Source organism: Ursus maritimus, unplaced genomic scaffold (genome assembly GCF_017311325.1).
Source record: "Ursus maritimus isolate PB19 unplaced genomic scaffold, ASM1731132v1 scaffold_22, whole genome shotgun sequence".
NCBI classification, from domain to species: domain Eukaryota; kingdom Metazoa; phylum Chordata; class Mammalia; order Carnivora; family Ursidae; genus Ursus; species Ursus maritimus.
In genome coordinates, this window is record NW_024424675.1 from 34,623,891 (window position 1) to 34,638,662 (window position 14,772).

The 14,772-nt window shown below is 52.7% G+C and overlaps 1 protein-coding gene across 2 annotated transcripts in view; it reads left to right on the top strand.

The window, feature by feature from the left end:
* Positions 1 to 14,772, top strand: part of EYA2 (EYA transcriptional coactivator and phosphatase 2) — a 282,437-nt gene that overhangs the window by 238,300 nt on the left and 29,365 nt on the right. For both annotated transcript variants that reach the window (XM_040638425.1, XM_040638424.1), the window contains exons 11-14: positions 1,405 to 1,463; positions 6,478 to 6,638; positions 10,176 to 10,290; positions 11,270 to 11,391. In XM_040638425.1, the coding sequence (XP_040494359.1) occupies positions 1,405 to 1,463; positions 6,478 to 6,638; positions 10,176 to 10,290; positions 11,270 to 11,391 (457 nt within the window). The remainder of the gene's footprint in view (positions 1 to 1,404; positions 1,464 to 6,477; positions 6,639 to 10,175; positions 10,291 to 11,269; positions 11,392 to 14,772) is intronic.

Genomic DNA, 14,772 nt, shown 5'->3' on the forward strand with positions numbered 1-14,772 from the left:
AACCAATGACCGCACACTCGGCGGCTTAAACCAGCACGAGTGTGTTCTCTCACTGCGCCGGAGGTCAGAGGTCAGAATCAGGCTCGCCGCGCCGAAGACGTCGTCTGGAGGCTCTGAGGGGAGGGATCCGGGCCTTTTTTCAGTGCCTAGTGGGCACCTGTATTTCTGGGCTTGTGGCTTCTTCCTCCGTCTCCCGAGCACCCCAGTTCCACCCCAGTCCCCTTCTGTTTGCCTTCAGATATGCCTCTGCCGCTTACTGACAGGAGCCCTTGTAACTACATTTAGGGCCCACCCGGATAATCCAGAAAAACGTGCCCATCTCAGGACCTTTCACTTAACCATATCCTGCAAAGTCCCTTTTGCCATATAAGGACGCTGGGATGAGGGCATGGACATTTCGGGGTTGGGGGCCATTATGCAGCTTGCCACAGTCAGGGTGGCCTGGTTTCTGGTTTCAGCGGGGCTCGATCCAAGGGAACCAATACTGCGATCAGGGCCTCATCCCTGTCTCCAGCTCTCAGATCTGCTTTTCTCCAGGCTTAATCCCACCATCTGCTGGCTGCAGTGAAGGGGAGGCCCCTTTCCCAAGGTCTCAGCCGAAGTCCCAGGCCGGCTCTCATTGGTCCAGTTTAGACCACATGCTTGTCTTTGACACAATCACTGAAGCCGGAAGGCTCCCGGGTCTCTCCGATCGGTCGGGCCTGGGTCATGTGCCCACCTGCGTCATCCCCTCCCCTAGGTCTTAACTCACACGTGCTAAGGTGTTTCCCCAGAGAGAACTGAGAGATCTGTGAGCGGCGGGAAGCAGCATGGCACTGGAGTCTGTTGAGTGACAAGCATTATACATGATACATTATAATAAGTACCAATCAATGTTGATCACAGAGCATGGGACACAGAGGAGGCTGGGGAAGGGGGGACCTCCAGAAGGGAATGCTTGACGATTACAAGGCTCCCTAAGCGGACGAAGGCAGAAGAGCCTTCCGAGCAGAGGACACAACCTGGATTAAGGCTTAAGGCTTCGACCGTGGGGCTAGGGTGTCCCCATGTCCTCACTTACTCAGGGGCAGAGCGGGGTGGTCCTGCTCTGTGCCTGTCCTCCCAATGTAATCTTAACAGCAGCCCCCTTTACTTGCAAAACTATCTGGGTTTGCATGGTAAATTATATGGTCACCCCCTCCCCTTTACAGCCAACCTGCTCGTTTATAAGGGACCCCAAGGCAAAAGAAGGGATGAGACTTAATGAGCAATCACCCAACCTTTAGTGGCAAAGCTCTCATGCTAGAATTCAGGACTCCTGACTCCCAGGGCAGTGCTCAGCTTATGAAACCAACTCTCAGAAACTCCCTCAGGTTAACCAGTCATCCTTCTCCCTCTTTTCTCTCCTTGCTACATTCTCCGTAGGATTGTGACCAGATCCATGTTGACGATGTCTCATCCGATGACAATGGGCAAGATCTAAGGTAGGGGAGGGGTCTGGGGAGCCAAACTTCCCCTTTTGATTGGTTACTGTGCTCTTCACCAGACGCAGAGAGGAGGGGCGGGCTGGGCTATCAGGACGAGTGGACCTGCCTGGCTCGGAACCCAAGGTCGCAGCCCTGACCCCCACCCTGCAGCTCCCCCGCATCACCTCCAATCACAGAGGCTGAGGTTTCCACAGACTGTCTGGGACTCTGCTTCTGTTTATCTCTTGACGGTTTTTTGTCTGCTTCCTGAAGTAATGAATGCATATTGTAAAAAATTCGAACACCACTTCTGACCTTGCCTCCCAGGATCACCACCACGAAGAGTTTGGCACCCCTTCCTCAAAGGTTTGCTTCATTAGCATACATATATTATTTAATATAAACGTTGATACAGTCGATACTCAAAAAAATATTTCTTGACTGAGTAAGCGGTATGTCTAGTTTCTAGGGGAAAACACTCCTAGGACAAGGATTCCAGAAATAAGGTACCCAACTGCTCGAAACGAGCCAGCTTTCAGAGGAATGTGGCTGGAATGTTCCAGGCCTGCCCCTGAGAAAACCTTATAAAAATGGAACCGTCGTTCATCTGTGCTTATCCAAAAGTATCCCAGCCCGATGCCTCTCGGCCCATCAAAACTATTATTAGACAACATGATGTTTTGCTTATGGGACCAGTGACTTCCACTTAGTGTTTGCTTCCTCGATGTGTCTTCCATCTTATTCTCAAAAAAGAAATCAAAGCTTCTGTTACTGGGCCCTGGAAGTCTTTCTAGAGCCCAGCACGACTAGAGGGGCTAGGCAGGCGCCTGCCTCACACTAATTAGCCATTCTGAAAATCCCTCGCAGTCAGGACTGGCAAGGAGCAAGGCTGCGGTGCCAGCCAGGGCTTCTCTATTTATGGAGTAAATAAACCCCAGATCAAGGTTAATTGTGTCCTTTCCACGACGTCATGGCTGGGAACCACACTTCCCTTCATGGCAGTGAGCACCCGGGGTTCCATTTTTATAACGTTTCCCCTGTAGCTGGCTGGCGTGGGACTGAGAGCAGCTTCCTCCGAACAGCCGTCTCATGCTGAGCTGTTGGGGACCTCACTTCCAGCACCCACGATCTAAGAATGGTTTTCCCCGCAGACACCAAATTCTCCATGAATTCATTCAAGAAATCTCTTCCGGGGGCGCCTGGGTGGCACAGTCGTTGGGCGTCTGCCTTCGGCTCAGGGCGTGATCCCAGCGTTCTGGGATCGAGCCCCACATCAGGCTCCTCCGCTGGGAGCCTGCTTCTTCCTCTCCCACTCCCCCTGCTTGTGTTCCCTTTCTCTCTGGCCGTCTCTCTGTCAAATAAATAACTAAAATCTTTAAAAAAAAAAAAAAAAAAAAGAATGGATTCGGCATCGGGTGAGACAAAGCCAGTGGCTTTCCCTTGCCCTCACTGTGGATGTGTTTCATGTTAATTACCACTGAGTCTCCACCGGTTATATTCCCTTAGTTTCTCAGTCTTTGCAATCCTGGAAAAACATTTTCTACTTGGATAAGATGGTCTGGCTCAGGGTCACACTCTGTGTCACTTAACTCCTGGGACAGTTGGGCTATTCCAGACTTTTCCACCTCTTTCAGACAGTTTTTATCAAATTCCTTGAAAAAAGGTCCCACCTATGCAGTTCAGAACCATCTCCAAGGCAGCATGCAGGCAGATTTTAGGAAAACCTGAAACAATGAGACTTCTCAAGGAGTAGATCAGTATTCTCAAGGTTCTCCTCAGAAACATCTGGGCATCTTTAAAATTTTGTTTGAATTTTTTTTAAAGATTTTATCTTTAAGTAACCTCTACACCCAACGCGGGGCTCGCACATCCATCCCCGAGATCGAGAGTCTGACACTCCAGCTGCACCGGCCAGGCGCCTCAAAGTTTTGTTTTAATTTTTAATTATATGATAAGTATGTGAATCCCTTCTCTTTCAAAACATTGTAGAATATTCTAGCTCATGCTAAAGTTCACTTTCATCCTTACTTCTAATTCTTCCTCTCTCACTCCCCCTGCTTGTGTTCTCTCTCTCGCTGGCCGTCTCTCTGTCAAATAAATAAATAACAAAAAAAAATCTTAAAAAAAAAAAGAAAGAGGGGCGCCTGGGTGGCACAGCGGTTAAGCATCTGCCTTCGGCTCAGGACGTGATCCCGGCGTTCTGGGATCGAGCCCCACATCAGGCTCCTCTGCTATGAGCCTGCTTCTTCCTCTCCCACTCCCCCTGCTTGTGTTCCCTCTCTCGCTGGCTGTCTCTATCTCTGTCAAATAAATAAATAAAATCTTTAAAAAAAAAAAAAAAAAAGAAAGAAAAGAAATCTCTTCCGAGTACCTACTGTGTGCCAGGCACCAAGCATCAAATGCCCCTTCTTTAGTTTTTGTCGGCCCACAGCAGAAAGCAACCTTAGCCATGCCCTTACTTTGCACCACGCCCCGTCCCGACGCCGTGCGTGCACAAACCCCCTCACCTTCACAGTTACCCTAGGGAACACGTGCTCTTCTCCTCATCCCCCTTTCACAGCTGGGGAATGGGAGGCACAGAGAGGTTGAGTAACCTGCCGAGCCTCACACAGCTGGTTTGTGGGGGAGGTAGGATTCACGGACATCCTTCCCTGCCCTCCTGTTCTCTTGGCAGAACATCTGGGCACCTCCCCCAGGGTGTCCTCGGAGTTTTTAGTATGTGTTCTTTTTCAAGAATCAATTATCTGGCCTGTCCACACTACTCAGAGACGGGTCCATAAGGCTCAGTCCTGGGCTCCCATCGTAACTTAAAGGAAACTTTCACCGTGTCCGGAGCCCTTGGTGTCCTGCCCCGGAAGCAGGAGGGTGTCCTCAAATTCCTCACAGCAGGAACTCACGTAGACGCCAACCTTCTGCACGGAACCGTACGTGCACGGAGGGAAGAGGATCAGCGCGTACGTCATAAATCTCAAGAGGACGTGGGAGAAGCTGCTGGCAGCCCATCACGCGGTTGCCACTGAAGAGCCGGCTGACGTCCGTGTCCTAGCCTCTGGGAATCCTGGCCGGCGAGCTGTGCTGAAGTGTCGTCCTGCCGCCGCGGGGGCCGGTCCCGTTGCTGGTCGCCTCCCTCCTGGAACCTTCGCTAACCAGATCCAGACAGCCTTCCAGGAGTCGCGACCTCCGGTGGCTGCTGATCCCAGGGCTGACCACCAGCCTCTCACGGGGGTCAGCCCTGCGATCAGCAGCCCCCAGAGCTGCTAACCTGCCACCATGGCTCTGGGTCACAGACTCTCCCCTGCGCCCCGTGGACCGCGCTGCCCCAGCCAGCACCAGGGGAGCTCGCGTGGCGGGTCCAGTGTGGCGGGGCTGGCCCGGGAAGTCCTGCACGTCCGTGGCACCCATCTCCTGGGAGCACCCACGGGAGCACCTGATCTCGGCTTCCACAGAGACTTCTGAAGCAACTGAGAAGGAAGAGCGGGCCGCTGCTGGAAAGGCCACGACCAAGGAGGAATGGCGGGGTGAATGGACTGTTGTGGCTCCCAGGTTCTCTGCTGCTCAGCACGAGGCTGCAGACGGCTCAGGAGGCGCACCAGAGTCCACATCCGGGGCCTTGAGGATCCAGTCACCCGGGCCAGTGTCCCGGTGGCTGCCCCAGGGAGCCCCCCGGGTGCAGTTAGCTGTTGAGTGGGAGACACTCGCCCCCGGAATTCCTGTGGCTCCTGCAGAGTTTTTGTTGTCACCACGGAAGCCTCTTCCCTGGGAGGAGTTTTCTGTCCAGGAGCAAGGCCTGGCCTCTGCTCGAGTAAGAATGGTGGGGGACGGCAGCACGTCCCATCTCGCTATGCTCAGGCGCCGGCCACGGCACACGCCCCGCGGGGAGCAGGACCCAGCACCTCGCGCTTCCCAAATGCCCTCTGACCCCTGCAGCAGCGGGGGCACTGAAGTCCGGGGAGGTACGTGAGATGCCGTTTCCCAGTGTTGCTTCATTCCCGCTGTAGCACATCGTAAAAAATAAAACATCTTTCTGTTTCCACTCGTCAGCTCATCCTAGAACATCTAGAAACCACAAGATAGTGCAAAGGGGGGGTAAATCAGCCAAACTCACACCCTGAGACAGCCATAGAACCCTACTGACCTGTTTCCTTCTGCTCCTCTTTTCTAGGAAGAGATTCATTGGGGGGGTTGGAGGGGTGGCACAGAGGGAGAGAGAGAATCTCAAGCCGGCTGCATGCCCAGTGCGGAGCCCCACATGGGGCTCGATCTCACAACCCTGAGATCATGACCTGAGCCGAAATCAAGAGTCCGACGCTGAACCGACTGAGCCCCCCAGGTGCCCCTAGGAAGAGACTCATCGTTTAAGCCTCGGGTCATGCTATACACATATCCCCTGTCATGCTCTGTTTTCCCCTGAGACGTTGAGATTTTGCAAACCTCTGGCAGAGCTTCTGGCGCAGGGAAGGAAGATGGGGGGTCTCCGGCGCGGTGGGGTTTTCATTCCCACGTGCTGGTTGCTGTAGGGGGCGAATCGCCCACACTCTGCCGTTCGAGTTCCCAGCTGCCACATCTGTCGTCAGCTTTGTGGGACACTCTGGTCCCCAGCCCGCACAGAGCACGTCTCAGGCCAGCACGCTGCGTTCGGAGCGAGGATTGTATCGGCAAAACACCAGCAGTCGACTCTGCCTAACTTAACAAATCAAAAAAATCACGGTGGTTCCTGTGGAAAGATACGGAGATGTCACCGAATGGGAAGAGACGCTCGGCAGCCAGGCCTTGCAGGGAACAGGGAGCAGCGCCGATCTGGGGATCGAAGTCACGGGAACCAACACGTTTTCTCCTGGACTCTTCTGTCAGGATGAACCAGCTGCAACCATTTTTTTCCAATTGCCTCCTAGCTTCAAATTCCAAAGGCGGGGCGGGGCGGGGCCTTTCCTGGCTCGGCCCCGCTCGCAGGGGCTCCCGGGCTCCGTGGGGCCTGCGGTCTCCCGCGAAGAGCCCCCTCGCCCACCGACAGTGTCTCTCCCCCTTCCCCCAGCACGTACAACTTCTCCGCCGACGGCTTCCACAGCTCGGCCCCGGGAGCCAACCTGTGCCTGGGCTCCGGCGTCCACGGCGGCGTGGACTGGATGAGGAAGCTGGCCTTCCGCTACCGGCGGGTGAAGGAGACGTACAACACCTACAGGAACAACGTCGGGGGTGAGTGGCCCGGGCCCCCGGGGGTGCGGGGGGGGGGGGCTGCCCTGCTCAGGCCGCACCCCGGGCCCAGGCAGGGTCAAGGGTGACCATGGCCCCTTGCGCGTGCAGACACCGGGTGGCTCCGTGCACACCTTGGGGTGCGTTCTGGAAGGGGACGTGAGCATTTCTACGCCCTCACTTGGGGTGGGTGTCGGGGGGAGACTGAGGAATCAGACAACGCAGACTGCCCGGGATCCCGCAGCCCTCGAGCGGTGGAGCGGACCTGGGGGCCGGCCCCCCACCGCACAGCTCCATCAAGGGTGGCCTGAGGCTGGGGTGGCCCGGCCACCTGTGTTCGACACGCCCGGGGGGCGACTCGGTCACTTGCTGGAGTTGGGGGACAGGTGGCTTCGGCCCCTGCTGCTCAGACAGTGAGCCGAGGACCAGCTGCGTAAGCATCACCTTCGTTGTCACACTCTCGGGCCCCCCTCCGGCCACGGGGTCAGAATTTGCCTTTTTAACAAGATTCCCAGGTAATCTGTGGAAACACTGACGTTGGGGAAGGACCGGAAGCGGGGCTCTCCTATTGGAACCACCTGGGGCACTTCTAGCTCTGATGGTCTGGGCCGCAGCCAGGTCGGGATCACAAGGTTCAGGCCCTGACGTGCGGTCAAGGTGAAAGCCGCGGGCTTGGGCAGCAGCAGGCAGGGCGGGCTCTGCAACGCCAGGCCCTAGATCGCTGCTTCTGGGATTCTCTGGGCCCGTGGTTCTTAACAGGTGATACTGCTTCTCCCCCAGGAGGCATTTGGGTGTGTTTTGATTGTCAAAATGTGTGCAACCAGCTCCGGGCGCATAAAGGGAAAAGCTCTGTGTTGGCAGCTGGGAGTGTCCACCGCACACCCCTTGGCTCCCTCCCCCCACCCCAGAAAGAGTGATGTCCCGGCAGGAATCTAGGCTCTCAGACTGGACAGAACCCACTTCCGGGCCCAGAGCCTCCGCTTTCCGGCCACCTCCCTGAGCTTCAGCGTCTAAGTCTGTGAAATGGGGATAAAAACAATTCGGTCTCCCTGCGTTATGGAAACATTGTTAATGGTCACAAAAGTCACGACTCTGTGCCTGAGGCAGGGACTCAGTATATGGTCGCATTCATCACTAGCTCCTTTCAGTTTTTTGCTCGGGAGTCTTTCAGGTTTTACTGTGTCTTCTGCTTTTGCCGGATAGACCATCAGTCCATGGCTTTGACCTAATGCAGTCCTGGCAATAGCTAATGTTTACTGAGCGCCCACGTACGCCAGGCTCTGTTATGAGGGCTTTTCATCTAATGTCTTATTTGCTCTTTACCACAACCCTATGACGTAAGTGCTTTTCTCATCTGTGTGGCATAAAGGTGGAAACTGGGATCAGAGACGTTAAGTAATCTGCCCAGCATCACACAGCCCAGGCGGCAGAGCCACCACGGTGGAGTCCGAGGCCGGCTGCTTCACCAGCTCTGCCCACACTCCGTGGCCTCTCACACCCAAGTCTGTGGACTGCGAGAGTGAGGCAGAGAGCCTCGGGCTCAGCCTGCTTGCTCGCCCACCCTGACGTGGAGAGAGGAGGGGAGCAGGTGTGCTTGGAAGAGAGGAGACGGAGATGGAGTCGGCCAACAGGGGCCACCTGCTTCTCATCCAGGTTAAGCCCCGGGAAGTGCCCGGGGCTCCTGTCAGGCTGCTCTGCTCTCCCCTAAGCTGAGGGGAATTGCCCCGTGTGTTGTGTGTCGACAGGCGAGGGGAGCCTGCAGCTGGCAGGACACCGTGGGCAGCCCCCTCCCCCGCCCCAGCTTCTGCATGCTGCCTTCCCCTCCCCTCCCCCCCAGCTCTCTCTGCATCGCAGAACTAGCCTGGTGAGGGTCGCAGCCTGCAGCCTGGGGATCACCACACACCCCAGGACCCCCAGGTTTGGGAAATTGTGCTTCAAAGAGAGACATCCACAAGACACATAATGAAAACAGGAAAGGCTGAACAAGTCAACATCGGGAGGCAGGGCTGGGTTCAGAGGCCTTTGCCTGATGTCACGCCTCCCTCTGCCACGTCCTGTTATAACCCTCGAGCAGGCTACTTCACCCCCTCGTGCCTTAGTTTCCTCGGGTGTAAGATGGGAATGGGACGCTGCCCAGCTCCTAGGATAAATGTCAGGATAACGTGAACCCATGGGAGTTGCTTAGAACTGTGCCGCCGCGCAGCGAGCTCTTCTTGAAGTTGCTCTTGTCTGGGGAAGGAGACCGAGCCTGGGGAGAAGCGGCGGGGTGGGGCTAAGCAGACAGAAGCTTGCAGCATGCTTCCTAGCAGGTGCCAAGTAGGAGGGGTTGACCAGCTGGCTGCCTGGGGCGGCATGCACGGGACGCATCTTGTAAACCGTGCACAACAGTCTGTGTTGTTACTAACGGCTGTGGGGAAGGTGCAGAGAGAAAGCCAGGGGCCACCCACAGCACTTTGTGCCGCGAAGCCCTTCTCCCTTGAACACGTACGGACTTGGCACTAGCCATGCGTCAGCCCCTGCTACAGCGCCGCCCAGGGGCTGGTTCCACAGCGGTGAATGAAACCGGCTCAGTCCCTGCCCTCATGGAGCCAGCGGCATGGTGGCCGAAGCAGACAGTGAACACAGGATCACACAAATGTGTTTTAAATCATAGTTGTGACAAGTGCTATGAAGGAGAGACGCAGTGTGTTGGGAGAGTGTAAAATAGAGATCTGACCAGGGTAGGCCTTCCAGAAGAAATGACATTGAAGCTAAGTGTAAAGGACTTAGGCAAAAAGGGAAGGGGAGATACGAAGAGTGGTCCAGGTTCTGAGATGAGGTGTGCAAAGGTCCTGAGGCAGGAACGTATTTGGTGTGTCAGCAAAGAGGAGGCCACTAGGGAGGGAACGGAAGGACGGCAGGGCAATGGCAAGAGATGAGACAAGCAACCAAGCAGGGGCAGGGGCTCCGGAGGCTGAACTTTGTCTTAAGGGCCTTGACGGCTGAGAGACGGACAGTCAGGTTTAGAGAGCCCGTGCAGTGGGCTCTGGAGGTCCGCTGCCTGGGTGCCACACCTGTCTCCATGCTTCCTGCGGTGAGCCAGTCGACCTCACTAAGCCTCAGCTTCTCCACCTGACTTACACAGTGTTATATTTCAATTATATCTCAATTTAGAAAAAGAAAAAGTGTCCCCCTCTAGGGTCACTGTGAAAATGAATGAAATAAATCCTAGTAAAAGCACAGGCCATACACACAGTAAGCACTCAATAAATGTGAATCGTTTTATTTTTTCGTCTCCACTGTAACAGTATGAACTCCATAAACCGCATTTTTTGTTCATCTGCACGTGCAGTGCCTACAATACTGAGCACACAGAAGGCACTCCCGACGGCAATCCCAAAATAAGATTAAAATCACTGGACAAAGTTGACCTTGGGTTTCATCTGATTCGAAACCTTAGGGTACCAGTAGCTAGACTCCCCTTCCCTAACCATCCCCCCCCCCCAGACCTCCCAAANTCTCAAATGAGAAATACCACGTCTTTATTTCCCTTGTCCGTAGGCTTGATAGGAGCTCCCAAAAGAGAGACTTGGCTACAGCTCAGAGCTGAGCTGGAAGCTCTGACCGACCTCTGGCTGACCCACTCTCTGAAGGCGCTCAACCTCATCAATTCCCGGTAGGTGGGAGCCCCCATTGGCCTTCCTGCCCCTGAACTTTCTCCCAGTTGAGGGCGGCGTCTCCTCCATTTCCATGCTTGGAGAATTGGACTCCCCAAATTCTCACTTGCACTTTCCAGACATTTGAGAAAGCTGAGGTGTCACACGGTACCGTGGGCACCTTGCTCCACCACTGAGCAAACAGGTGCTGAGACGTCTCAGGGCCCAGCAGAGCCAAAGACCTTTTGTACCTAGTAGGTCGGTCTGTCCCCTCCGCTGTTGCCCACAGTGCCTGCCGGTCGCGACAAAGCCCTCTGAAAACCATTTTATAGTAGGCCGCAGATCATCTGGGGGCAACTGCAAGGTAAGGAGGGTCCAGTTTCACCCCAGGCCTCCCAATAAACTGCCTCTTGCTCTTGAACAAGATCATCTGAGCCAGAGAAGAAAGAAGACTGGGCTAGTATCCAAAACTCCTGTGACCTGACGTATGAATGGTGACAAGATGGCGGCCCACGAGTTGGCTCCACCCCACTGACGTGTCCTGTTTGATACACGCTTTGTCCCAAAGACTGGGAAAGTGATCCATAGCTCCAGGTTTCTAGGTTCTGTCAAAATATCAGAACCGGCAGGTGTTCTCCAGTTTACCCCAGTCCTCGCCGCTCCCAGTTGTCCTACATCTGATCCATATTACTCACACCCGACAGGCAGCTGTGGCTGGGTAAGCATGGGCCCTTGCAAGAAACTTTTGTTTTAAATAAGTATTACACTTTAACACTGTAAGTAATATTACAGGATTGCGTTTCAATGTGCCAGGCAGCCTCAGGCTTAAAAGAGACGAACAGCTGAAGGATCGTTGGGCCTCCCCTCACCTGAAAATGACTTAGCCAGAGCTCCAAATGCCGCCAGAACTCCTGCCAACTCCAGGCTCATGCTGCGGGGTGAGGAGGCCTGGCCTTGCTGCACATTGGTGTTCTGACCCACGGTCTTCTTCGTCCTCAGGCCCAACTGTGTCAACGTGCTGGTTACTACCACTCAGCTGATCCCTGCCTTGGCCAAAGTCCTGCTGTATGGACTGGGCTCCGTGTTTCCTATTGAGAACATCTACAGTGCAACCAAGACAGGTAAGGAGAACCAGATCTCGGGGTGACACGGGGAGGGAGGGTGAGGCTAGCTCTCCAGCCCGCGTTTGGGAAGCTTAAGGGAGATGGCACTGGGGAAGCCGAAGAACTTGTCCGTGGGCCTGACTCAGATCCCCAGAACAATCCCACAAACCCCTCGCTTTAACCTCAGCTTCCAGAGAAAGTGGTTAGACCATTGTTGTCTAAAGTATGGGTATTAGTTAGGACAGCTGCAAAGCTGCTGTTAACAGACACACCCCAAATACAAGGACTTACATCAGAATGCAAGCTTCTTTCTCTCTCACCTGTCAGCAGAGTAGGGGTGAGTAATCCAGGCCAGTGGGGCAACTCTGTCCTCAAACTCACCCAGGATGCCAGGTCCTTCCCATCTTGTTTTTCCACCATCTCCTGTGGTTTTATTCTCATGTGTGGTTAAATCAGAATCCTGCCACATTGTCATTCCGGCTTATGGGAAGAGGGGAAAGAGGAAGGAGTGATACATGTCGAATGTTTTAAAGCCAGGACTCCGATAGGATACCTGGTGCTTCTACTCACCTCCTTTTGGCCCCCACTGAGTCACATGGCCACAGCTGGTGGCAAGGGAGGATGGGAAACGTAGTCCATAGCTAAGTGCTGTGAACACAGGTAAGTCATGGAATTCTATTACTAAGAAGAGGAAAATAGGGTCACCTGTGTGGTTCAGTTGATTAAGCATCTGCCTTCGGCTCAGGTCATGATCTTAGGCTCCTGGGATTGAGCCCCACATTGGGGGTCTGCTCAGCGGGGAGTCTGCTTCTCCTCTCCCCCTCCCTCCTGCTCATGCTCTGTTTCTGTCAAATAAATAAAATCTTTAAAAATAAAAAAAAAGAGGAAAATAGTTTCCACCACAGCATGGCACAAGAGATGATTTTTTTTTTTTTAAGATTTTTTTATTTATTTATTCGACAGAGATAGAGACAGCCAGCGAGAGAGGGAACACAAGCAGGGGGAGTGGGAGAGGAAGAAGCAGGCTCATAGCGGAGGAGCCTGATGTGGGGCTCGATCCCATAACGCCGGGATCACGCCCTGAGCCAAAGGCAGACGCCTAACCGCTGTGCCACCCAGGCGCCCCACAAAAGATGATTTTAATTTAGGTGGTACAAGTTGTCAAATAACCTTGAATCTAACCGTGAACCACCCAGAAAATTTGGGTTTCTTTTTTTTAATTCTCTTTTAAGGAGAGGGTCTCAATTTAGTGTTACCCTGCTTTGACACCTCTCTTAATGCTTGATAATCTCCCTTATTAACAAAGAGAACAAGCCGTAGGCTCAGAGCCTCCATCAGATAAGAGAATTTAATAACTAGAAACGAACAGTATCATTTATCATCAGGGCAAGTCATACTGGTTTTCAGGGGGGAGGGGCTGGGTTTTCTTACATCACCTAAAACTATATACTAATGCAAAATCTAATTAGTTAAGAGGTTTTTAATTAGAAATTTCTAACCTTGTTTTTCTCTAGCACAAACATACAAGAACTACAGTACTTGGGAAACATTCTCCCAGAGAAGTTTTTGCCTTTACTAAAGTTCTAGGTCTGAACATTACAGAAAAGGCCCTTAGATTTTTAGACTTTAAAAAATCATGAAATTCAGGCCCCGGACGGCCATGAGAGCTTCTGCAGCAGGACTCGGTGAGCCTCTCACTGTCTCTCTGCACACTGTAGTCAACTTTGTGCCTTTGCAGGCTTCTTGAAAACCTCTTTCTTAAATATTTTATCTTTAATTATGGTAAAATACACGTAACATGAAACTGACTACCGTCACCATCTTTCAGCGCACAGTCGGGGGTATTAGCCACACTCACACTGCTGCGCCACCGTCCCCGCTACTCAGCTCCAGAGCCCCTTCCATCCTGTAGAACTGAAGCTGGGTCTGCATTAAACAGGAACTCCCCATTTCTGCCTGCCCCCAGCCCCTGGCACACAGCCTTCTACTTTCTGCCCCTAGGAATGTGAGTGTTCTGGGGACCTCGTAGAAGTGGCATCATCGAATATTTGTCTTTTTGTGACTGGCTTATTTCACATAACAATGTCCTCAAGGGTCCTATCCATGAAGCAGCCTGTGTCAGAATCCCCTTCCTTTCTGAGGCTGAGTCATAGTCCATTTTATGTCTGTGCTACATCTCGTTTATCCATTCATCTGTCCTCGGACACTTGCAGTGCTTCTCCCTCTTGGCTGCTGTAAAAGTGTGCTGTGCACACGGGTGTAAAGATCTCTCTTCAAGATTCTGCTTTCAGTTCTTTGGAATATATATCCAGAGGTGGAACTGGTGGACTGTAGGGTAATTCTACTTTTCGTTTTTTGAGGAACCGCTATACTGTTTCCGTAGCGGCCGCACCGTCATGCGTTCCCACCAACAGGGCCCAGGGTTCCAGTTTCTCCACATCCTCACCGACACCTGTTCTGTTCCTTCCTTTTTGATGATAACTATCCTAATGGGTGTGAGGGGACTGGTGTTTTTTTTTTTTTAATTAACATGTACTGTTTCAGGGGTACAGGTCTGTGATTCATCAGTCTTACACAACACACAGAGCTCACCACAACACATACTCTCCCCAGTGTCCATCAACCAGCCACGCCATTCCCCCACCCCCCTTCCCTCCAGCAACCCTCAGTTTGTTTCCTGAGATTAAGAGTCTCTTACGGTTTGTCTCCCTCTCTGGTTTCGTCGTTTCATTTTTTCCTCTCTTCCCCTATGATCCTCTGCCTTGTTTCTTAAATTCCACATATCAGTGAGATCATTCGATAACTGTCTTTCTCTGATTGACTTATTTCACTTAGCATAATACCCTCCAGTTCCATCCATGTCATTGCAAATGGCAAGATTTCATTTTTTGATGGCTGCATAATATTCCATTGTGTACATATACCACATCTTCTTTATCCATTCATCTGTCTTTGGACATCTGGGCTCTTTCCATAGTTTGGCTCTTGTGGACATGGCTGCTATAAACATTGGGGTGCAGGTGCCCCTTCGGATCACTATGTTTATATCTTTGGAGTAAATACCCAGTAGTGCAATTGCCTGGTCATAGGGTGGCTCTATTTTCAACTTTTCAAGGAACCTCCATACTGTTTTCCAGAGTGGCTGCACCAGCTTGCATTCCCACCAACAGTGTAGGAGGGCTCCCCTTTCTCTGCATCCTCGCCAACATCTGTCGTTTCCTGACTTGTTAATTTTAGCCATTCTGACTGGTGTGAGGTGGTATCTCATTGTGGTTTTGATTTGTATTTCCCTGATGCTGAGTGATGTTGAGCACTTTTTCATGGGTCTGTTGGCCATTTGGATGGATGTCTGCTTTGCAGAAATTCTGTTCACATCTTCTGCCCGTTTTTTTTTTTTTT